This window comes from Nycticebus coucang, chromosome 8 (assembly GCF_027406575.1).
Source record: "Nycticebus coucang isolate mNycCou1 chromosome 8, mNycCou1.pri, whole genome shotgun sequence".
NCBI lineage: Eukaryota > Metazoa > Chordata > Mammalia > Primates > Lorisidae > Nycticebus > Nycticebus coucang.
This window is the reverse complement of record NC_069787.1, coordinates 77676189-77695968: the sequence shown is the minus strand read 5'-3', so window position 1 is coordinate 77695968 and position 19780 is coordinate 77676189. Positions and strand designations below refer to the sequence as shown.

Sequence of the window (19780 nt, the reverse complement as noted above, 5' to 3'; positions counted from 1 at the left end):
TTATAGTTAATAGCTTGATTTTTGTTACTAACCATATACCATAGTGTGCTTCATCAGATAATTTATAATCATCTAAGAAAGAAAAATATATTGCATATTTTGCAACAATTTTGGTGGCTAAATTCCAGCTTTGGTCGAATTAGAATTTTATTATAGAATTTGTGTCTGCAACACTTATGTTCAATGTTAAAAATTCTCTGCCTTCCTATAAATTTGTGTTAAAATACATTTAATCCTTCTTCAAGAATTACCATTATTAGGAGTTAATCACAGGGACTAGCAAACTTTCTGTAAATGTTATATTTTAGACTTTCCAAGCCATGTGGCCTTTGAGACCACTACTCAACTCTGCTGTTGTAGTACAATAGACAATACTAGACAGCCATAGACAATACCTAAATAAAAAAGTATGGCTGTGTTCCAACAAAATTTTATTTATGGATACTGAAATTTGGATTTTGTGTAATTTCCATGTGTCATGAAATATTTTTTCAACCATTGAAAAATTAAAGAACATTCTTAGACTGCAAGACATCATAGTTTGCCTGACCCCTGGTTAATCATTTGAAGGAAGAAAGACAAACTTGTAATTAAGGGCTGTGCTAGAGTCATTGTAAGCCAACTTTGGTCGAAGGACAAGGGGACATATACTTTAACTGTTTGTAAAGTTGCCATGTTTTATTTTGCTAATTATGCTCTGGAGAATATACATTCTCTAATCCTGTCTTTGTAAGTATTCTACATATTCTCCTCAAATGTGTTTGCATTTTAAAACTACACATAATTAAAAATGACTGTTGTCTTTTTCACAGTGCATTTGATTATGACACAGAAAATATGAACTCTGAAGATATTTATAGCTCTCTTAGAGGTGTCACTGAAGCAATCCAGAATTTCAGCTTCCGTAGTCAAGAAGATATGAATGAGCCATTGAAAAGGGATTCTAAAAAAGATGATGGCGATTCAGTGAGTATTTAAATATCTTTACTTTAAAAACTATTTCATTTTGACTGGGTACCCATAGCTCAGTGGTTAGAGCACCAGCCACATGCTCCGGAGCTGGTGGGTTCAAACCTGGCCCAGGCCTACTAAACAAACAAACAACAAAAACAAAAAATAGTTGGGCACTGTGGTGCATCCCTGTAGTCCCAGCTACTACTGAGGCTGAGGCAAGAGAATCACTCGAGCCCAAGAATTTGAGGTTGCTGTGAGCTATAACACCACAGCACTCTACCGAGGGTGACAAAGTGAGACTCTGTCTCAATTTAAAAAAAAAAAAAACTATTGCATTTTTCATGAAGAAATTTTTTTATCTTTCTTTCAAATGAACTTTTTCAAATAAACTTTCCTAGGAGTCACTCACTCTATTAAATATTTACTGAATATCTACCACTTGCCACACACCGTTTGAGGTGTTAGAGTTACAAGTCAAAGTTGCTGCCTTCCAGTTCCTTTTAGATTTTCATATAATGATGAGTATTATGGAGTTTTAGATTAGAATGTGCCTAGAGGAAAGTAGATCTATTTTAGATTGTGTGATCAGGGAAGGCCTTTCTTAGGGAGTAACATTTGCATTGAGACCTAAATAAAACCACACCAAATCTGCAAAAGTCCATGAAAAAATTAGCAAATGCAAAGACAAGCTTTGTACAGCTAAAGAAGGGGAGGAGACCCAACGTAGTTGGAGCATTATGAAAGAAAGAAGTAGTAAAACATGAGCTAGTTCAACCAGGCAAAAAAATGGAGACTTTGCATCTTTTGTATTTACCTAGATGGATTTGGAGAGCATTCTCCTCAGTAAAGTTGTCTCAAGAATAGAAAATCAAGCATCCCATGTACTACTCAGTACTAATCTGAAAATAGTAGTCCAACAGCTACAGCCCCACATGAGAGAAAAACACAACTAAATTCAAGAAGGGAGGAGCTCAATTAGTTCCCACTATCGGGTACAATGTAGGAGTATATGACACACTTCCTGGGTGAAGGACTTGACTACAACTCAGACTTCTCCCTTACAAATGTAAATAATGTAACTTAATCAATTGTATGTACCCTCATATTAACCCATAATTTAAAAAAAAGAAAGAAGAGATATGGGCCAGATTACATGAATCTTATAAGACAAAATAAGAGGTTTAGATTTTTTTCTCTTGTTAAGTATAGTCATAGTGATTTGCCATCAGTTTATATGGCTCCAGTTATGCCATCAGTTTATATGGCTCCTATCTTTCTAAAATAGGTTTTTTACTTTGCTGCCCCTTAGACTTTGACAGCTTAGACTTTTCTCAAAACAAGCCATCCCACCAGTGCCTATGGAATCCATTGTTTCTCAGTATCTGCAAAATTGCAGAGCATTGTAACGCTTTGGCACATCTCTAAAGGGCTCCTTCCTCTGCCTTTCTGACTTAGTCCCTGCTGTTTTTCTCCCCACACCCATCTGGCAGAGCTAGATTGTGGTCAGCCTAGTGAAGTGGCTGCCAAAAAACTAGCCTACCACTAATGGTTAAGATCCCCTACTCTATGCCTCCGTTCCTGTAGTCAGTGGTTAGGACGCCGCGGCGGGTTTGAGCCTGGCCCAGGCCTATTAAACAACAATGACAACTGCCACAAAAAAAGCAGCTAGGTGTTTTGTCAGGCACCTGTAGTCCCAGCTACTTGGGAGGCTGAGGCAAGAGAATCGCTTAAGCCCAAGAATTTGAGGTTGCTGTGAGCTGTAACACCATGACACTTGACCGAGGGCGACATAATGAGACTCTGTCTCAAACCAAAAAAAAAAGATCCCCTACTCTAAAAGCCACAAGAGGTAGCAAAGTCAGGTTAGTAAGAATCATTGCTTAATTGAGACTCAGTTTTGTTTTGCTTTTTCAAACACTACATGGTATGGGGGAGGGAACTCAAGTAGTGGATTTTTTTTTTTCTGGTTTCTGGCTGGGGCTGGGTTTGAACCCGCCACCTCCGGCATATAGGGCTGGTGCCCTACTCCTTTGAGCCCCAGGCGCCACTCTCAGTAGTGGATTTTGTTAGACTGTGTTCAAACCTTGGTCCCTGGCAGTTATTAGCTAGTCAGATTAACATTTCTAAACCTGTCTTCATAAGGAAAATAGGGATATTGCTACCTATGTTAAAAATTGCTGTGCATATGTTATGACTCCATTCAGCCCAGAACACTCTCCTGAGCTTCACATTCATCCCTTCAGGTACCTATTTGAACTCCTGCTCATCTCTGCTAAAGCTGCACTTTCCTGTTTTAGTAGTTGCCTAGCCAATACTTCCCAGAGGAAGTTGTCCTTGTGTCTCTTTCTCATCTTCCAACCAAATCCATCAGGAAACCTGTTGACTCTACTTGCAAATATATCTAGAATCCAGCCTCTTTCACCAGTTTTTATGGTTTGAGTTATTATTATTAATTCTCTCACCTGGATTATTAAAATAGGCATCTAATTGGCCTTCTTTTTTTTTTTTTGTAGAGACAGAGTCTCACTTTATTGCCCTTGGTAGAGTGCTATGACATCATAGCTCACAGCAACCTCCAACTCCTGGGCTTAAGCAATTCTCTTGCCTCAGCCTCCCAAGTAGCTGGGACTACAGGCGCCCGCCACAACACCCAGCTATTTTTTTTTGTTGTTGCAGTTTGGCCAGGGCACTGTTTGAACCCGCCACCCTTGGTATATGGGGCCCTGGCGCCCTACTGAGCCACAGGCGCCGCCCTAATTGGCCTTCTTGATTCTGCCCTTACCCTCTTATAATCTGTTCTCACTTTTCTCCTGAGCTCTGTAGGAGTCTTCTGGTCTCATCTGCTAGTTTCCTTGTTCACGCTCCTCCTGCCACACTGGTCTCCTTACTATTCCTTGAACTTACTGGATATGTTTCTATCTCAGAGTCTTTTATTAGCTATTTCTACTACCTGAAATACTCTTCTTGCAGAAAGCCCCAGGGTTGATTCTCTCACTTCCCTCAAGTGTTTGCTCAAGCTTCTCAGTGAATCCTACTCACCCTATTTAATTATTGAACTCCACCCTCCCAACTTGGCACTTAGGATCCTTATAATGGATCGACCCTCCCAACTTGGCTCTTAGGATCATTATAATACCATGTTGGGTTGTGGGGGAGGGGTGTTTGAGCCAGTGTCTTGCTCTGTTGCGTGGGCTAAATAAGAGTACAGTGGCATCATCTTAGCTCACTGTAACCTCAAACTCCTCAAGGCGTCCTCCTGCCTCAGCCTCCCGAAGTGCTGGGATTATAGGAATGAGCCACTGTCCCTATCCCCCATCCTTTTTTTCCTCATACACTGATCACCTTCTACCATACCATATACCTTACTCATTAATTAACTTGTTTGATTGTTTCTGTCCCTCCACAGCAACATAAATGGCACAAGGGTAGGCCTCATTCTCTCTTTTGTTCACTAACATTCCAAATGCTAAGAACAATGCCAGTCGTATAAAAGGTATGAAATTGTCACAGTAAAACCTCTGTTAATTGAGCATTCAAAGGACTGTAACAAACTGGTCAACATATGAAGGTGGTCAGTGTAAGAAATTAGACTTATTGTACTGATCCATACATGTGCTACATGTCTAGTTTATGAAAATTAGGTCACTATAAGGAGGTGGTCAATGGAGGGAGGTGGGCAACTATGCAGATACTACTGTATTTGAAAAAGATTTCTAACATGCTAGCAGATGGCTTGATACACCTAATATTGCTCAGTAGATGGTGGTAATGATGATACATGTGGCAGTAATGATTTTGATACGGGTATCAGATCGGTATTAGTATTCATATTTTGGTAAGTATATCAATGTACCTAAACTCCATTGGCATCCTTCCAAAAGTTATGCAGGTCTTTTTAAGGCTTTCATTTTTTTTCTATAAAGCGGGCCTGTTAAAATTTGGTTTTCTTATACATTATTGGCATACTATTTGCATATAATTTATCATTATCTTAATAATGGACTCTTGCCAGGCATGGTGGCTCATGCCTGTAATACTAGCACTCTACTAAAAAAAAAAAAAAATAGAAAAACTGAGGTAAGAAGATCACTTGAGCCCAAGAGTTGGAGGTTGCTGTGAGCTATGACGACGCCAAGGCACTCTACCTAGGGCAACAGCTTGAGGCTTGGTCTCAAAAAAAAAAGTGGACATGGACTCTTGTAGCTTTTAGTTCCATGTTGCTAATGAAAGTCCTTTTCTATCTTTGGCATGGAGAAGCTACTGCTAATCGTGCAATATATATATATATATATATACATGTATATATATATAGTTTGACTAAGCTGTTGGAAAGGGAACTATAATAATCTTTAGAGAAAGCATTCTTTCACAGTTCTTATTTTCTCTCATAACTATGGTTTCTTTACATCTTTACCATAAATTTGACATTTCAAATATAAATTTTAATGCATAATGTTGATTTCCATTGCTTAATTTTTTTCAGCTCATTATTATTACCTTCTGAAAATTGCCTTTATGCAATAGGAAAATATCTTTTTAAAATATTAAAGAAGTATCTGAAAATGAGTTAATTTGCCGTGCCTTCCCCTTCCCATTGATAGATGTGTGGTGGTCCTGGGATAACAGACCCAAGAGCAGGAGGCGATGCTGCTGACTCAAGCCAAACAGCTCTTGATAATAAAGCTTCACTGCTCCATTCGATGCCTGCTCACTCCTCTCCACGCTCTAGAGACTATAATCCATATAACTATTCAGATAGCATCAGTCCCTTCAACAAATCCGCCCTCAAGGAAGCTATGTTCGATGATGATGCTGACCAGTTTCCTGATGGTATGTTCTGGGTCACATGCCTATATTTGGGAAGACTAGTAATTAATGACACAAAAGAAATATATATGCTCTTTTATTGTAACTCCCGTAATGGTAAGGACCTTTGGGATGAAAATGTTTCTTCCCATCTTTTTATGGAGATGGTCAACATAAGGAACTAGACTTACTGTACTGGCACACACATGTGCTGTATGTCTGATCTATGAAAATTAGGTCACGTAAGGAGGTGGTCATAGTAGAGATGGTTTCTAAAGGTTTTCTTCCACAGAATGAGAAACAGGGTGGTCATCTTGAGATCAATATCAGGAAAACCTTTGTGACCTCTCAGAAACAATGGGAACAATTGTAGCTTAAAAATTTAGTATATCTCTAGACACAAGTCATTCAGCCATTAATTTTTGTACCAGAATAACAAAAACCTTTGATGAAATGTCTGTTCTTTTAAAATAGCCCTTTTGGTATGAAGCAATAAACAAACTGTTTTTCTAACAAGGTACATTTCAAGGACCAAATATAAATTCCATTAAGATTTAGAGTTAGATTAAATGAGTTTAGGTCTAAGCTCTAATCCTTACTAAGTTGACCTTCTGAGTCTCAGTTGTTACTCTTAAAAGAGGTTGATGATAGTTGTACTACCTGTCCTTTTATTAAAATGTATAAAAATTGATGATAACGTACAAAGCACTACAAACATTTGGGGGGGGGTTGTTTTGTTTTTTTTTTTATAGAGATGGGTGCTAGGCTGAACTCAAATTCCTGGGCTCCAGTGATCCCTCACCTCAGCCTCCTAGGTAGTTGGAACTATAGCTATACCATTGCACCCAGCCAGCTATATTAAATAATAAGGAATTATACTTCTTTTATAAATTGATAATGCATTAATTCTTTTGATTTTTAAGATTCTAGTAATACAGTAGACCCTCTGAGTTGACAAAGTGGTCAACATAAGGAACTAGCCCTACTGTACTGGTAACGTATATATGGTGAATGTCCATCTGTCCATGTTGAAAATTAAGTCAACTTAAGGAGGTGGTCAATGTAGGGAGGTGTTCAACTATGGAGGTTCTACCATATATAACTGCAGGTATTTTTACATAAACTTGGAAGTCTTTCAACACTATTCCAAGATTCTACCTTTATGTATTTTTGGCTTTTCTTTATTTCTATAATGTTGTCAGCGAACCTATTTCTGCGCGAACTTTTATGAATATATACAAGTAATTCACTTTTAAGAGATTTCTAGAGATGTAATTGATCAATTCAGGGATATATGAATTTAACATTTGAGAGCTCCCACCCAATTATATCTCAAAACATTTGGCCAGTTTAAGTAATGCTCATTTCGTCACCAGCAGAATGTTTAAATATTTTTACTTTTTGTGAATGAATGGATACAAAATAGGTCATCCTAATGTGTAAGGAGATTGAGGAACAAGACATTAGATATATTTTTTAATTTGTGTAATTTTGATGAGTGGAAAAGTAACTTCCATTTTATTTCTTTAATTACAAATGAGGTTGCAGAATCTTTTGGTTTTTTCAGGTTAATGCGAAGGTACGAACAACCAAATCACAGTATTTGAATTTGTTAGGTAGAGTCTCAAGGAATCATGCTTTTATCAACCTCTTATGTTAAAAAGGTGTCACAAATATCACAAAGCCCAAATTATGGCAACTTACAAAGTAAGTCAAAATTGCATAATAATGTAGAAAATTACCATAGTATGGGCTTTGATATGTTTTCATCTGTCACAGAAAGTTAAGTGTATTGTTGAAGTTTAGTCATGATAGCAGTGTAATATGAATGAATAAATTGGACTAAGTATGAAAGTGTTTTATGTGGTATCAACAGCCGGAGTAAATTGAAAGTTAGCTTTAGCAACATTTGTTATTTAAAAATTATGTATGCATGTGGGTCACAAACTTGCAGAGTAAATTGGATCCACTGGCATTTCTTGTCTTGATTATACAATACATACATATTATTTATATACATTGTTTTCATGTTTAAATGATGAAAAGAACTTTCAGCATCATTTGAAAATGAAAATTCATTTTCGACAAAAACATTGTCCTGTATAACCACAATAATGTTGATCAAAATCTGGAAATTAGCCAGACAGGATGGCATATGCCTATAGTCCCAGCTACTCAGGAGGCTGATGGAAGAGTCCCTAGAAACCAGTAAATGATTCTAAAGACCATGATTCAAGACCACAGTACATTCTGATCACACATTCATATTGCTGTTCAGCCACACAACCATCCATCTCCATAACTTAATTCTTTTCATGTTGTACAACTAACCCTCAATATGCATTGAATAGTAACTCTCCACTCCCTACCATTCTCCTATCTCTATGATTTTGACTACTATAAGTACTTCTTTCTTTCTTTCTTTTTTTTTTTTTTTTTGAGACAGAGTCTCACTATGTCTCCGTCCGTAGAGTGCTATGGCGTCACAGCTCACAGCAACCTGAAACTCTTGGGCTTAAGCAATTCTCTTGCCTCAGCCTCCCAAGTAGCTGGGCCTACAGGCACCCGTCACAACACCTGGCTGTTTTTTTGTTGCGGTTGTCATTATTGTTTAGCAAGCCCAGGTGGGGTTCAAACCCACCAACCCCAGTGTATATGTCTGGCACTCTAACCACTGAGCAATAGGTGCCAAGCCATATTTTGGCTTTTTTAATAGTAGTTATCCTGATGGCTATGAGGCAATACCTCATTGTGGTTTTGAATTTCATTTCCCTCATGATTAGTGACATTGATGCATTTATTGGCCATTTGTATATCATCTTTGTAAAAATATCTTTTCTAATTTTTTGCTCATTTTTGAATCAGGTTACCCCTTTTTACTGTATTATCTTTTGGTATGTAGTACATAAAATTCTTAAATTCATGAAGTTTGTTGACCTTTGGTGTCGTATCCAGGAAATCACTGCCAACCCTAACGTTGTAAAGGTTCTACTTTCTTTTTCTTTTTTTTTTTTTTTTTTGTAGAGACAGAGTCTCACTGTACCGCCCTTGGGTAGAGTGCCGTGGCGTTACACGGCTCACAGCAACCTCTAACTCTTGGGCTTACGCGATTCTCTTGCCTCAGCCTCCCGAGCAGCTGGGACTACAGGTGCCCGCCACAACGCCTGGCTATTTTTTTGTTTTTGTTACAGTTTGGCCGGGGCTGGGTTTGAACCCGCCACCTTCGGCATATGGGGCCAGCACCCTACTCACTGAGCCACAGGCGCCGCCCCTCTACTTTATTTTCTTCTACGAGTTTTATAGTTTTAGGCATCACATTTAGGTCTTTGATCCATTTTGAGTTAATTTTTGTATATCATGTGAGGTAAGATTCAACTTCACTCTTTTGCTTGTGAATATCCAATTTTCCCATCACTGTTTGTTCAAAAGACCATCCTTTTCCCATTGAATGGCTTTGGCACCATTGTCAAAAATTATTTGAACATATATGCAAGGATTTATTTCTGGGCTCTCTATTCCATTTTCTGTGTATCTGTCTTTATTCTAGTAACAAACTGTTTTGATTATTATAGCTTTTTTGTAAGTTTTAAAATCAGGAAGAAATGGGACTCCTGCCACGTTATTCTTTTTCAAGATTGTTTGGCTACTTGGGGTCACTTGAGAGTCCATGTGAATTTTATGATAGTTTTTCTATTTCTGCAGAAAACATTGGAATTTTGATAGGGATTGCACTGAATCTTTAGATTACTTTGGGTACATTGACATCTTAACAATATTTAGTCTCTAATTTGTGAAAATGGATGTGCTTCCATTTATTGATATCTTCTTTAATTTCTTTCAGCAGTGTTTTCTGGTCTTCATTGTGTAAGTCTTCCACCTCCTTGGTTCTTTTTTTGTCTCTTATTACCTTTTTTTATTTAAATTTCTATTTTGTCTGATATTAGGCACTGATCTCTTTGGTTACTATTTATGTGATATATCTCTTTCCATCCTTTTATTTTCAACCATTTGCATGTTTGGATCTAACATGAGTCTCTTATAGAGAGCATATCAATCATGTGTTTTTACCCAATCTGCTAATCTCTGTCTTTATTTTTTTTTTTTTTTTGTAGAGACAGAGTCTCACTGTACCGCCCTCAGGTAGAGTGCCGTGGCGTCACACGGCTCACAGCAACCTCTAACTCTTGGGCTTACACGATTCTCTTGCCTCAGCCTCCCAAGTAGCTGGGACTACAGGCGCCCGCCACAACACCCGGCTATTTTTTTTTGTTGTTGCATTTTGGCCGGGTCTGGGTTTGAACCCGCCACCCTCAGCATATGGGGCCGGCACCCTACTCACTGAGCCACAGGCGCCGCCCTAATCTCTGTCTTTTGATTGGAGAGATTAATCAATTTACATTTAAACTAAAGGAAAGACTTATTTTGTTTTTTATATGCCTTGTAGCTTGTCACTCATTTCCTACATTACTGTCTTCTTTAGCATTTAGATGATTTTTTATAGTAATACATTTGCTGTTTACATTTCTTCCTCATTTACTTTTGTGTATATTCCATAGCCATTTTTTTTCTAGTTTCCCTGGGGATCACATATAACATACTCAGTTATAACACTACTACGAATGTATACCAGTTCATCTTCAGTAAAACATTTCCATCTCTGACCCCACCCCTTTCAGTTGTCAGTGTCACAAAATTATATCCTTGTACAACTGTGTTCAAAAACATAAACTAGTAAATCTTTTACAATATTACTCTCTTAAATTATGTACAAAAGTTATATATGTAGAGTTATAATCTTTTGTTACAACAATACTAGCTATACTATGTCCAATTGCCCATATACTTAAGTACCTTTATTGAGTTTTTATTTCTTCATATGGTTTTGAGTCATTGTCTAGTGTACTTTCAATTTCTCCCTGGCTTTTGATGGAAAGTTTTGACACATCCAGGATTTGGGGTTGATGGGTTTTTTTCTTTTTGCATTTTGAATATGTTAGCCTATTGTCTTCTGGCTTCCAAAGTTTTTGATGGGAAATCTACTGACAGTCTTACTGAGGATCCTTTGTAGGTAGACAGGTCACTTCTTCCTTCCTACTTAGAAGATTCCATCTTTGCCCTTTCAGAGTCTGATTATAATATGTCTCTGAGTTCTGAGTGCTTCTCTGAGTTCATTTTCCTTAGAGTTGAGTTTATAGGATATTTATGTTTATGTCTTATCAGATTTGATAAGTTTTCAGCCATTGTTTCATCAGATATTCTCTCTGCCTCTTTCTTTCTCTCTTTTCTCTGTTGGTTCTCCCACAATGAATAGGTTTGTTCACGCAGTGGCATCTCACATGTACCTCTGGTCTATTTACTTTTCTTTCATCTTTTTTTTCTTTTCCTCAAACTTGATAATTTCTATTGCCCTACCTTCAAGTTCACTGAATCTTCTGTCTGCTCAATTGTGCTTTTGAAATAATTCCTTTAGTTAATTTTTTATTTTAGCTACTGTACTTTTCAGATCTAGAATTTCTTTCTGGCTTGTTTTTAGGTTTTCTACCTCTTTGTTGATATTTCCACTCTGTTCCTACATAATTTTCATCACTTTCTCCACATCTTTTTTTACTTCTTCAAGCATTTTTAAAACAGCTGTTTTAAAGACTTTGCCTAGAAGATCTGGCATCAGATCTTTTTCAGGGCAGTTTTTTCATGTTTTTCCTTTAAATGTGCCATACTTCCTGTTTCTTTGTGTGCCTTGTTACTTTCTATAGAAAACTCGACATTTGAATCTAATAATGTGCTGACTCTGAAAATCGCATTCTCCTCCCACCCCAGTATTTGTTGTTTTCTTGTTATTATTTATTGGTTTTGGTTTTGATTGTTGTAGGCTATCTCTGTACCAAGTATCAGCCTGAGGTTTAAACTAAAGATCTCCTCTCTTTTTGAGCCTGTATCTTTTCCTGAGCATACTTTGCCACTTTCTAATTTTCTCTGTATGTGTCGTTGTTTTGGAATATTCTGGTCTTTGTCATTTGGCTTCCTAAAAGGGAAATAGAGAAAAAGGAGGGAGTTGGGGAAAGAATGCCAGTCCTTTATGCCCCTGGAAGTTACGTTAACTAGAGGGAGAGGGGCTTGCAACAGTGGAAAAGGTTTAACAACAGTGGCTTGTCCCCCCTTTTTTTCTCTACCTCTGTGATCAGAAGCAGCAGTGATGATGATTTGGAAAGGGTCTTTGGAAGAAGAAAAAATAGATATAACAATGATCAGAGCACAGATCCTTGCTACTTTGAGGACAAGATTCTTTTTGCTTACTCAGGCTCCCACAAGCTCTGTGCCAACTGTTCCACGAATGCATGCAGAGCTGCTTGCCAAAGGATTAAAGGGATGGGTAGTTGCTACTGTGCTAAGATCTGAAATCAATAGAAATTAACTGCACTTTACCATTCGAGTCTTTCCCTGGAAGTTGCAACCCTTTAATAGACTCTAGAGTTCCAAATTAATTAAATCATACAGATTCTGCCAAAACAATTGGTGAGGGAACAAAGTCCAGGTGTTTCTTACTCTACCATCTTCCCAAAGTCTCCCAGTAGTATAGTTAAAAGATGCATTTCAGAATGACACATGGTATTTAATCATCATGTCTCCTTATTCTTCTTTGGTGTTCAGTCTTTTCTTGATTCTCAAGACCATGGCACTTTCGAAGATCAAAAACCAGTTATTTTGTAGTATGTCTCTGACTATAGGTTTTTCTGATTTTTTTTATGATTTTAATAAAATTATACATTCTTCACATCAGTATCACAGAAGTGATAGTGCATTCTTTTCATTGTACCCTATCAAATAGTAACACATGATTTCATTTTGCCCTGTGACTTGTTATGTTAACTTAGATCACTTAATTATAGTGGTGGTTACCAGGCTTCTTCACTGTGAATTTACTTTTTCTTTGTAATAAGTATCTTGTGAAGAGAGATTCTAAATGAGTTCCTCATTAAACTTAAAATTTATTAAAGTAAAAAAATTGATGTGCATTTTTATAACTGTATAGACTCATAGTTTCCTGTTATATTTAATAGATTATAATTTGTAACTACCATTATTTTGATGCTCAAATTGTCCTTCATTTGACTGGCAGGATCCCCTTCAAACTGGCTTTTGGTGTTCTTTAGACATATTCCCATCCTCGCTATCAGTCCCTGCTTAAATCCTGGAATCAATCATTTTTCCAAGGATTCATTGTTCCTTTAATAGAAAGAAAATGGTTTTTCGTGGCTAAAGTCTGGACACTAGATATACTTACTGCCAGTCAGATATCATTACTCCCCAGATCTCACCATGGCTAGAGCTAGAGAGTATGTGTGTGTGTGTATATAGACATATACATCTCTATTTCTTTATTAAAAGCCATGTATTTACACCAATAGAGGCAATTCCATTCTAACATCATCAGATTAATTTCTGCCATATTGATAACCCCCTTTTACTTAAAGCAAGAAACCAAGCTTTTATTATCTTTAATATATGCTTTATCTGAATGGTCTATAAGCAACCAATTTTTTATCTCTGCTACCATCTCCTTATTTGCACAGATCTATTACTATCCTTGTGGATTGTTCCATTCTACCCTCACCCAAAGCCATGGATAACCTTTCTCACTCTACTTTGGCTCCAAGGGCTCACACTGGTCACCACTTTGTGTGGACATCCTTCCTACCTGTTGGGCTCAGCAATAATTAAAAAATTGCCCCAATTGTGTGCTTGCTTGGGCAGCACATATACTAAGAAAATGCCCCCAATCACACAGAGTGAATAGGCAGAGGTTTGGTGTGAGTGCAAAGCCCACATTCTTTTCACTTGACCACAGTGGCCTTCTGTGTCAAAAGAGGAACATTAAGTACCTTAGGTTTATCTCATTAGTGTAATACAAATAGTTCGGTTTTATATTTGATGATTAATGTGTTTTCTGTGGCAGAAATTATTTTTCTGCCAGTCATCTGTCCAGACCATTATCTTGAGTCATTTCTAATTATCTGCCAGAGCAATGACAATGCCAACTTTCATGGAAAAGAGAACTGACTTCCTTTGAATAGCATGTTCTTCTGAATTACCTTTATTTAACTGAAACGAAAGACACACTAATTAGAATGATCATCTGTTATCTGTGAACTAATAACTTTGCAGGAGTTATTTTTGTGGGGTTTGTAGTGGTGCGTTTGACCTACTGCAGTAGCTCTTGTTGAACCAGCTGTATTTTTTTAATATTGGTCTGTAGTATGCCCAGAGAAGAAGTTAGGAAGAAAATGAATCTATGGCACAAACTCAGGCCACTGCCTGCCCAAGTCCTCAAGGCCTGAATTTATCGTGTATTTGATCATCAAAAGAATTCAAGAACAACTCTGGTATTTTGTAATGTTCAAATGTGAACTTCTAGATAAAACTGTCATTTCCACAAAAATTATTCAAAGCACTATTTAATAACTATTGAAAATAAGCAATAAGTGAGTGTCCTTTAACATTCATAAAGGCCAGGTACAATGGCTCACACCCTGTAATCCCAGCACTTTAGAAGGCCAAGTCAGGAAGATTGCTTGAGGCCAAGACCAGCCTGGAGAGCATAGCAAGACCCCATCTCTACCTTAAAAAAAAAAATCAGCCAGGCCTGGTGGCAGGCACCTACAGTCTCACCTACTCAGAGGCTGAAGCAAAAAGATCATTTGAGGCTTCAGTGAGCTCTTATTGTGCCACTGCACTCCAGCCCAGTTGACAAGAACAAGACCCTATCTCAAAAAAAAATTATAAAATTCATGAGTTTTAATTATAGTTTTAAAAGAAATCAAAACTCTTTGATAACTGTTAAGCCAAACTCTTGATTATGACATTTAAAGAGAACTGTATTAAGCATCTTTTCTGCCTTTTTTATCAAATGATATTTCACGGTATTCAGAATAGCTCCAATTGATAAAGTTATCCTCTGCAGAAGATTCTAGTTCATGGAAGGAATGGTATGATTAGATAACCAACATTTTTAACTTTAAAATAACTGAGCAATAATCAGTGGGCAAAGCCATAACTCTAAAAGATGGATAGGGAACCTTACAATGGTTGGATGTGATTTCCAGTGATCGTTATTAGCATTGCTAAAAGTGGAATATCTAGACATTGTAAGCCTCCTGGTGTGACACCATAGAAAATGCATACTGAAGTATATAAGGAGGAAATGACATATTTGGGGTTTGCTAGAAAAATGTAAGAAAACAAAGGACATAGGGACCCAAATAAGGTTAAGAATGGTGAAATCTTGAAAACTGTTAAATTTGGGTTATTTATATGGGGGTTCATTATAGTGGTCTCTTGTATATTTTTATTATTAAAAAGGAGGGCGTGGTTTTTTACTTTAACTGTAATCCCATGATTATATAAAAATTTATGTTTTGGGGATAATAAGATTAAAAAGAAAATTACTTACTGTCTTTTTTTTTTCTTTTTTATAACCACTGATATGTCTGTGTTTCACAGTGTTATAAAGTTGTCATCCCCATACTTATGAGTGTTGACCTATAGAGTTACTGAATTAATATCATGTCTCTTTGACAGATCTTTCCTTAGACCATTCTGACCTAGTTGCAGAGTTGCTGAAGGAGCTGTCTAATCATAATGAACGTGTGGAAGAAAGAAAAATCGCCCTCTATGAACTTATGAAACTGACACAGGAAGAATCTTTCGGTGTTTGGGATGAACACTTCAAAACAATATTGCTTTTATTGCTTGAAACCCTTGGGGACAAAGAGGTAAATGACAGAATTTGTATATAATACCCTGTCCTTGCTGTCTGTTTTAGATTGTCTGTCAGGTGCTACACAAATTTGGAAATCGAGAAAATGAAGCTATTCTACTGCTTCTTTCTGTATAAAATCTTTACTATAAAGTACTTTTTCTTCACCTAGTAGCCCAACAATTTTAAACAATTAACGAAAGGATAAGTGGAAGGTCACGAGCTAAATTCTTTATAGAAGAAAGTGTATATATATTAGTTGCTCAGTATTCAGTATGATTCCATACTGAATCTCAGAGTCAAAGCATTCTATAATAGATAATACTCTTATTTGACAATGTAAATGTTACTTTCTTTGCATTATTATTATTATTATTGCTCAATATTTCGATGAAGCAATTGTCTGATTCCTTTTCTAAATGTATTTATGTTCCTTCATTCTTTACAAGGTTTTTGTTTCTAATCCTTATCTTAAACATTGTTATTGTTATTAAATTTTAAGTTTTTTTAATTTTGTGAAGGCAAAAAGAATGGAAACCTAATTAGCACATGTATATGTAAAAATAAAAAATAATAATAATAAAATTAGTTGCTCAGAAATAAAATTTATTTTATAGTCAGAATATAGTTGGTTCTTGATTTATTGCAAATATAAGAAGTGTGATATAAATTTTCAATTAGAGATGTGAAAACTTAATTATGTGATATACCACATGCTGTTATCTGCAGTTTTGCCCCCTCCCCATGTTAAGACCTTTAAGTTACAGAAATTAAAAATGTTAAAGATTATAACCTAAAATATTAAAAAACATTTAATCATTTCTTCTTAGCCTACAATCAGGGCTTTGGCATTAAAGGTTTTAAGAGAAATTCTAAGGCATCAACCAGCAAGATTTAAAAACTATGCAGAACTGACTGTCATGAAAACTTTGGAAGCTCATAAAGATCCTCATAAGGAGGTAAGTTACCTGAGAGTTCTTTTATTGCATGAAACATGTAAATGTTGTATAAAATGTACCCTTATTATAGTCATCACTGTTCTTGATAAATACTTACCTTGATATACCTGATTAAGTAACAAATATATTTTTTTCCTACCAAATGAATTGTGTCGATATCATATTTCACCTAAAATAGGCCAGCTCTGGGAAATAATTTATCTGATTTCATTTTTTTCCTTCACTTCACTTTTAATTCTCTACCTGGAGTTCACCAATCTTATTGCCACTTCCCATGTAACAATAAGGATTTGATTTTTTTTTAAGTAACCAATGAACATAAGAAATCATTGTTAGTTTTAAGTAGCAAATTCCCCATAGACACTATATCTATATGTTATAAGTTTATTCAATAAACTAATGAGGACAGCTTTCATGAAAAAGTTCTATAAACCTGTTTTATTACTTTGTAACCATGATATCTCCCCCTGTACACCAGTGGTTTGATTAAATAACCATGAGGATTTTTATTATAATCTCAGAAAGAATTAGGAAAGGAAATTTCAAGTAAGAGCTGTATTTCTAAGAAAAAGCACCTGATCAATAACAGGTATCTCTGGTAGAACCAAGACATTAACAAAAGGCAAATCAAAAAGCAAAGTTAAAATAGCAGTGAGATAAAATGAATCAAAGCCAAGTGCAAGAGCTACAACTATAAAACTTTCAGAAGAACACAGAGGTATAAATCCTTGTTACATTGGATTAAGCAGTGATTTCCTAATGTAAATCCAAAAGCAGAAGCAACCAATTAAAAAAAATAATAAATTGGACTGCATCAAAATTTAAAACTTTGGTGCTTCAGAGAATACTATCAGTAAAGTGAAAATACAATTCACAGAATGAGAGAAAAATTTTGCAGATCATCTATTTGAAAAGGTGCTAATACCCATATTATATAAAAGTACTCTTACAATTCAACAAGGAAAAGACAACCCAATTTTTTAAATAGGCGAAGAATCTGAATAGACGTTTCTCAAAAATTTACAAGTGACAATAAGTACATAGGAAAATGCAGCTAAAAGTACAATGAAATATCACTGAACATTCACAAGGAGGACAGATAGTAAGTATTGGTGAGGATGTGGAGAAACTAAAGCCCTTGGGGTAATTTACTTTTTAAAAGATTTCACTGTGAACCTTTAAGGAAAATGAATCATAACTTCTAAATCCATCTGGATTTTCGTAATGCTTCTTTTTTATCCAGCAGGTGTTTAGTAGTAAACCTATAGCATCTCAGTGAAAGTTGAAAAAACAGTACTGAGGGTAGTACCTGTAGCTCAAGTGGGTAAGACGCTAGCCACGTATACCAGAGCTGATGGGTTGGAATCCTGCCCTGGCCTGCCAAACAATGACAACTACAACCAAAAAATAGCCAGGTGTTGTGGTGGGTGCCTGTAGTCTCAGCTACTCTGGAGGCTGAGGCAAGAGAATCTCTTGAGCCCAGGAGTTTGAGGTTGCTGTGAGCTGTGATGCCATGGCACTCTACCCTGGGCAATAGCTTGAGGCTCTGTCTCAAAAAAAAAAAAAAAGGGTGGTACCTGTGGCTCAGTGAGTAGGGCGCCGGCCCCATATACGGAGGGTGGCAGGTTCAAACCCAGCCCCGGCTGAACTGCAACCAAAGAATAGCCGGGCGTTGTGGTAGGCGCCTGTAGTCCCAGCTGCTCGGGAGGCTGAGGCAGGAGAATCGCGGAATCCCAAGAGCTAGAGGTTGCTGTGAGTCCTGTGACATCATGGCACTCTACTGAAGGCAGTAAAGTGAGACTCTGTCTCTACAAAAAAAAAAAAAAAGAAGAAGAACAGTATTTAATATTTGTTAATTTGGTTATCTACTTTCTATCCCAAATAAGACCACTGTAGCATCGCTGTTTTTTACAAAATATATTGCCATTCTTTTTTTTTTTTGCAGTTTACAGCTACAATTAGGCCTAGGTCTTCCAACTTCCAGTGTCTTGTTTTTTTTCAGTGTATTTCCCACTGTACCTTTCACCATGTGAGATTAAGTAAGACACTGACAAAGGAGCTTAAAAAAACAATGATTTTTACATGTTTTTAAGGCCATCTTTAGAGATTGCAGATTCTAATAATAAGAAAGGTGACCATTTCTTTTCCTCACCAGTGTTTTACCCTCCCCAAGTCTAGTACAAAAGCAAAGAAAATGATTATGAAAGGAGGAGGAATAATAGTATGTTAACTTTTGATAACACATTAATGATGATTTATTTCACTTCTTATTAATGTGATACAAAGGGTACTGATGCTCCTCAGATGAGAGTTATTAATAACGAGCAGATTCTCAGCCTGGCTGATGCAGGGGGCTGCACTCACATTATGTAGTCTAGATAAATAGAGCCTTCACACCCTAGAACAACTAGTCCAAAATTTGATCTAAAAACTACTTTAGCCAACAGTAAAAGAACACAAAAGAAGGGAGAAGAGTATAATAGAGCCCAACATGTCCATCACCTAGGCTTATCAGTCAATGACATTTTGCCAGTCTATTTTATTTGTACCCTCAATTTTTATATTTGTGTTTACTGTATTCTCAAAGTAAATTCTAAACATCATCTCATATTAAATACTTAATGAAATTTATACCTCTAGGACATAGTGTAACATTTTAAAAATTACTTTCAGACTTAATTTCCTATTTGTTTTAGGTGGTGAGATCTGCTGAGGAAGCAGCATCAGTGTTAGCCACTTCAATTAGTCCAGAGCAGTGCATCAAAGTGCTTTGTCCCATCATCCAAACTGCAGATTACCCAATTAATCTGGCTGCAATCAAAATGCAAACAAAAGTGATAGAAAGAGTGTCCAAGGAAACCCTTAACCTGCTTTTGCCAGAGATTATGCCAGGCCTAATACAGGTAAGCAACAAAGCTTATAAGAACAAGCAACAATACAATTGGGGGTTGTTAATTTCAATGCTTTCGAGGCAACACTAGTGGCATGATCAAGCCTTCCTGCTCTCTGTGATGTTCAGAACAAAGACTTGCCATAACTAGCCAAGGGGGTGTGAGTATAGTAAAATATATATAACATAAAACTTAACCATTTAACCATTTCTAAGTATACGACTTGTAACATAAAATATATTCACAGAGTTGTGCCGCCATTTCTACTAATCCATATCCAGAACTTTATACCATTCCAAACTGAAACTCTGTGCCCATTAAGCATAACTCCCCATTCTTCCCTCCCAGCTCCTGTTACCTCTATTCTGCTTTCTGCTAGGTTGCTCATGTAAGTGGAATTATGTAATATTTGTGCT

The 19780-nt window shown here is 36.6% G+C and overlaps 1 protein-coding gene across 50 annotated transcripts in view; it reads left to right on the top strand.

Moving 5' to 3' along the window:
* The window catches only part of CLASP2 (cytoplasmic linker associated protein 2), a 238037-nt gene that overhangs the window by 198440 nt on the left and 19817 nt on the right, over nucleotides 1-19780 (top strand). For all 50 annotated transcript variants that reach the window (XM_053598615.1, XM_053598620.1, XM_053598627.1 and 47 more), the window contains 5 exons: nucleotides 813-966; nucleotides 5556-5784; nucleotides 15337-15530; nucleotides 16345-16473; nucleotides 19170-19376. In XM_053598615.1, coding sequence (XP_053454590.1) covers nucleotides 813-966; nucleotides 5556-5784; nucleotides 15337-15530; nucleotides 16345-16473; nucleotides 19170-19376 — 913 coding nt within the window. The remainder of the gene's footprint in view (nucleotides 1-812; nucleotides 967-5555; nucleotides 5785-15336; nucleotides 15531-16344; nucleotides 16474-19169; nucleotides 19377-19780) is intronic.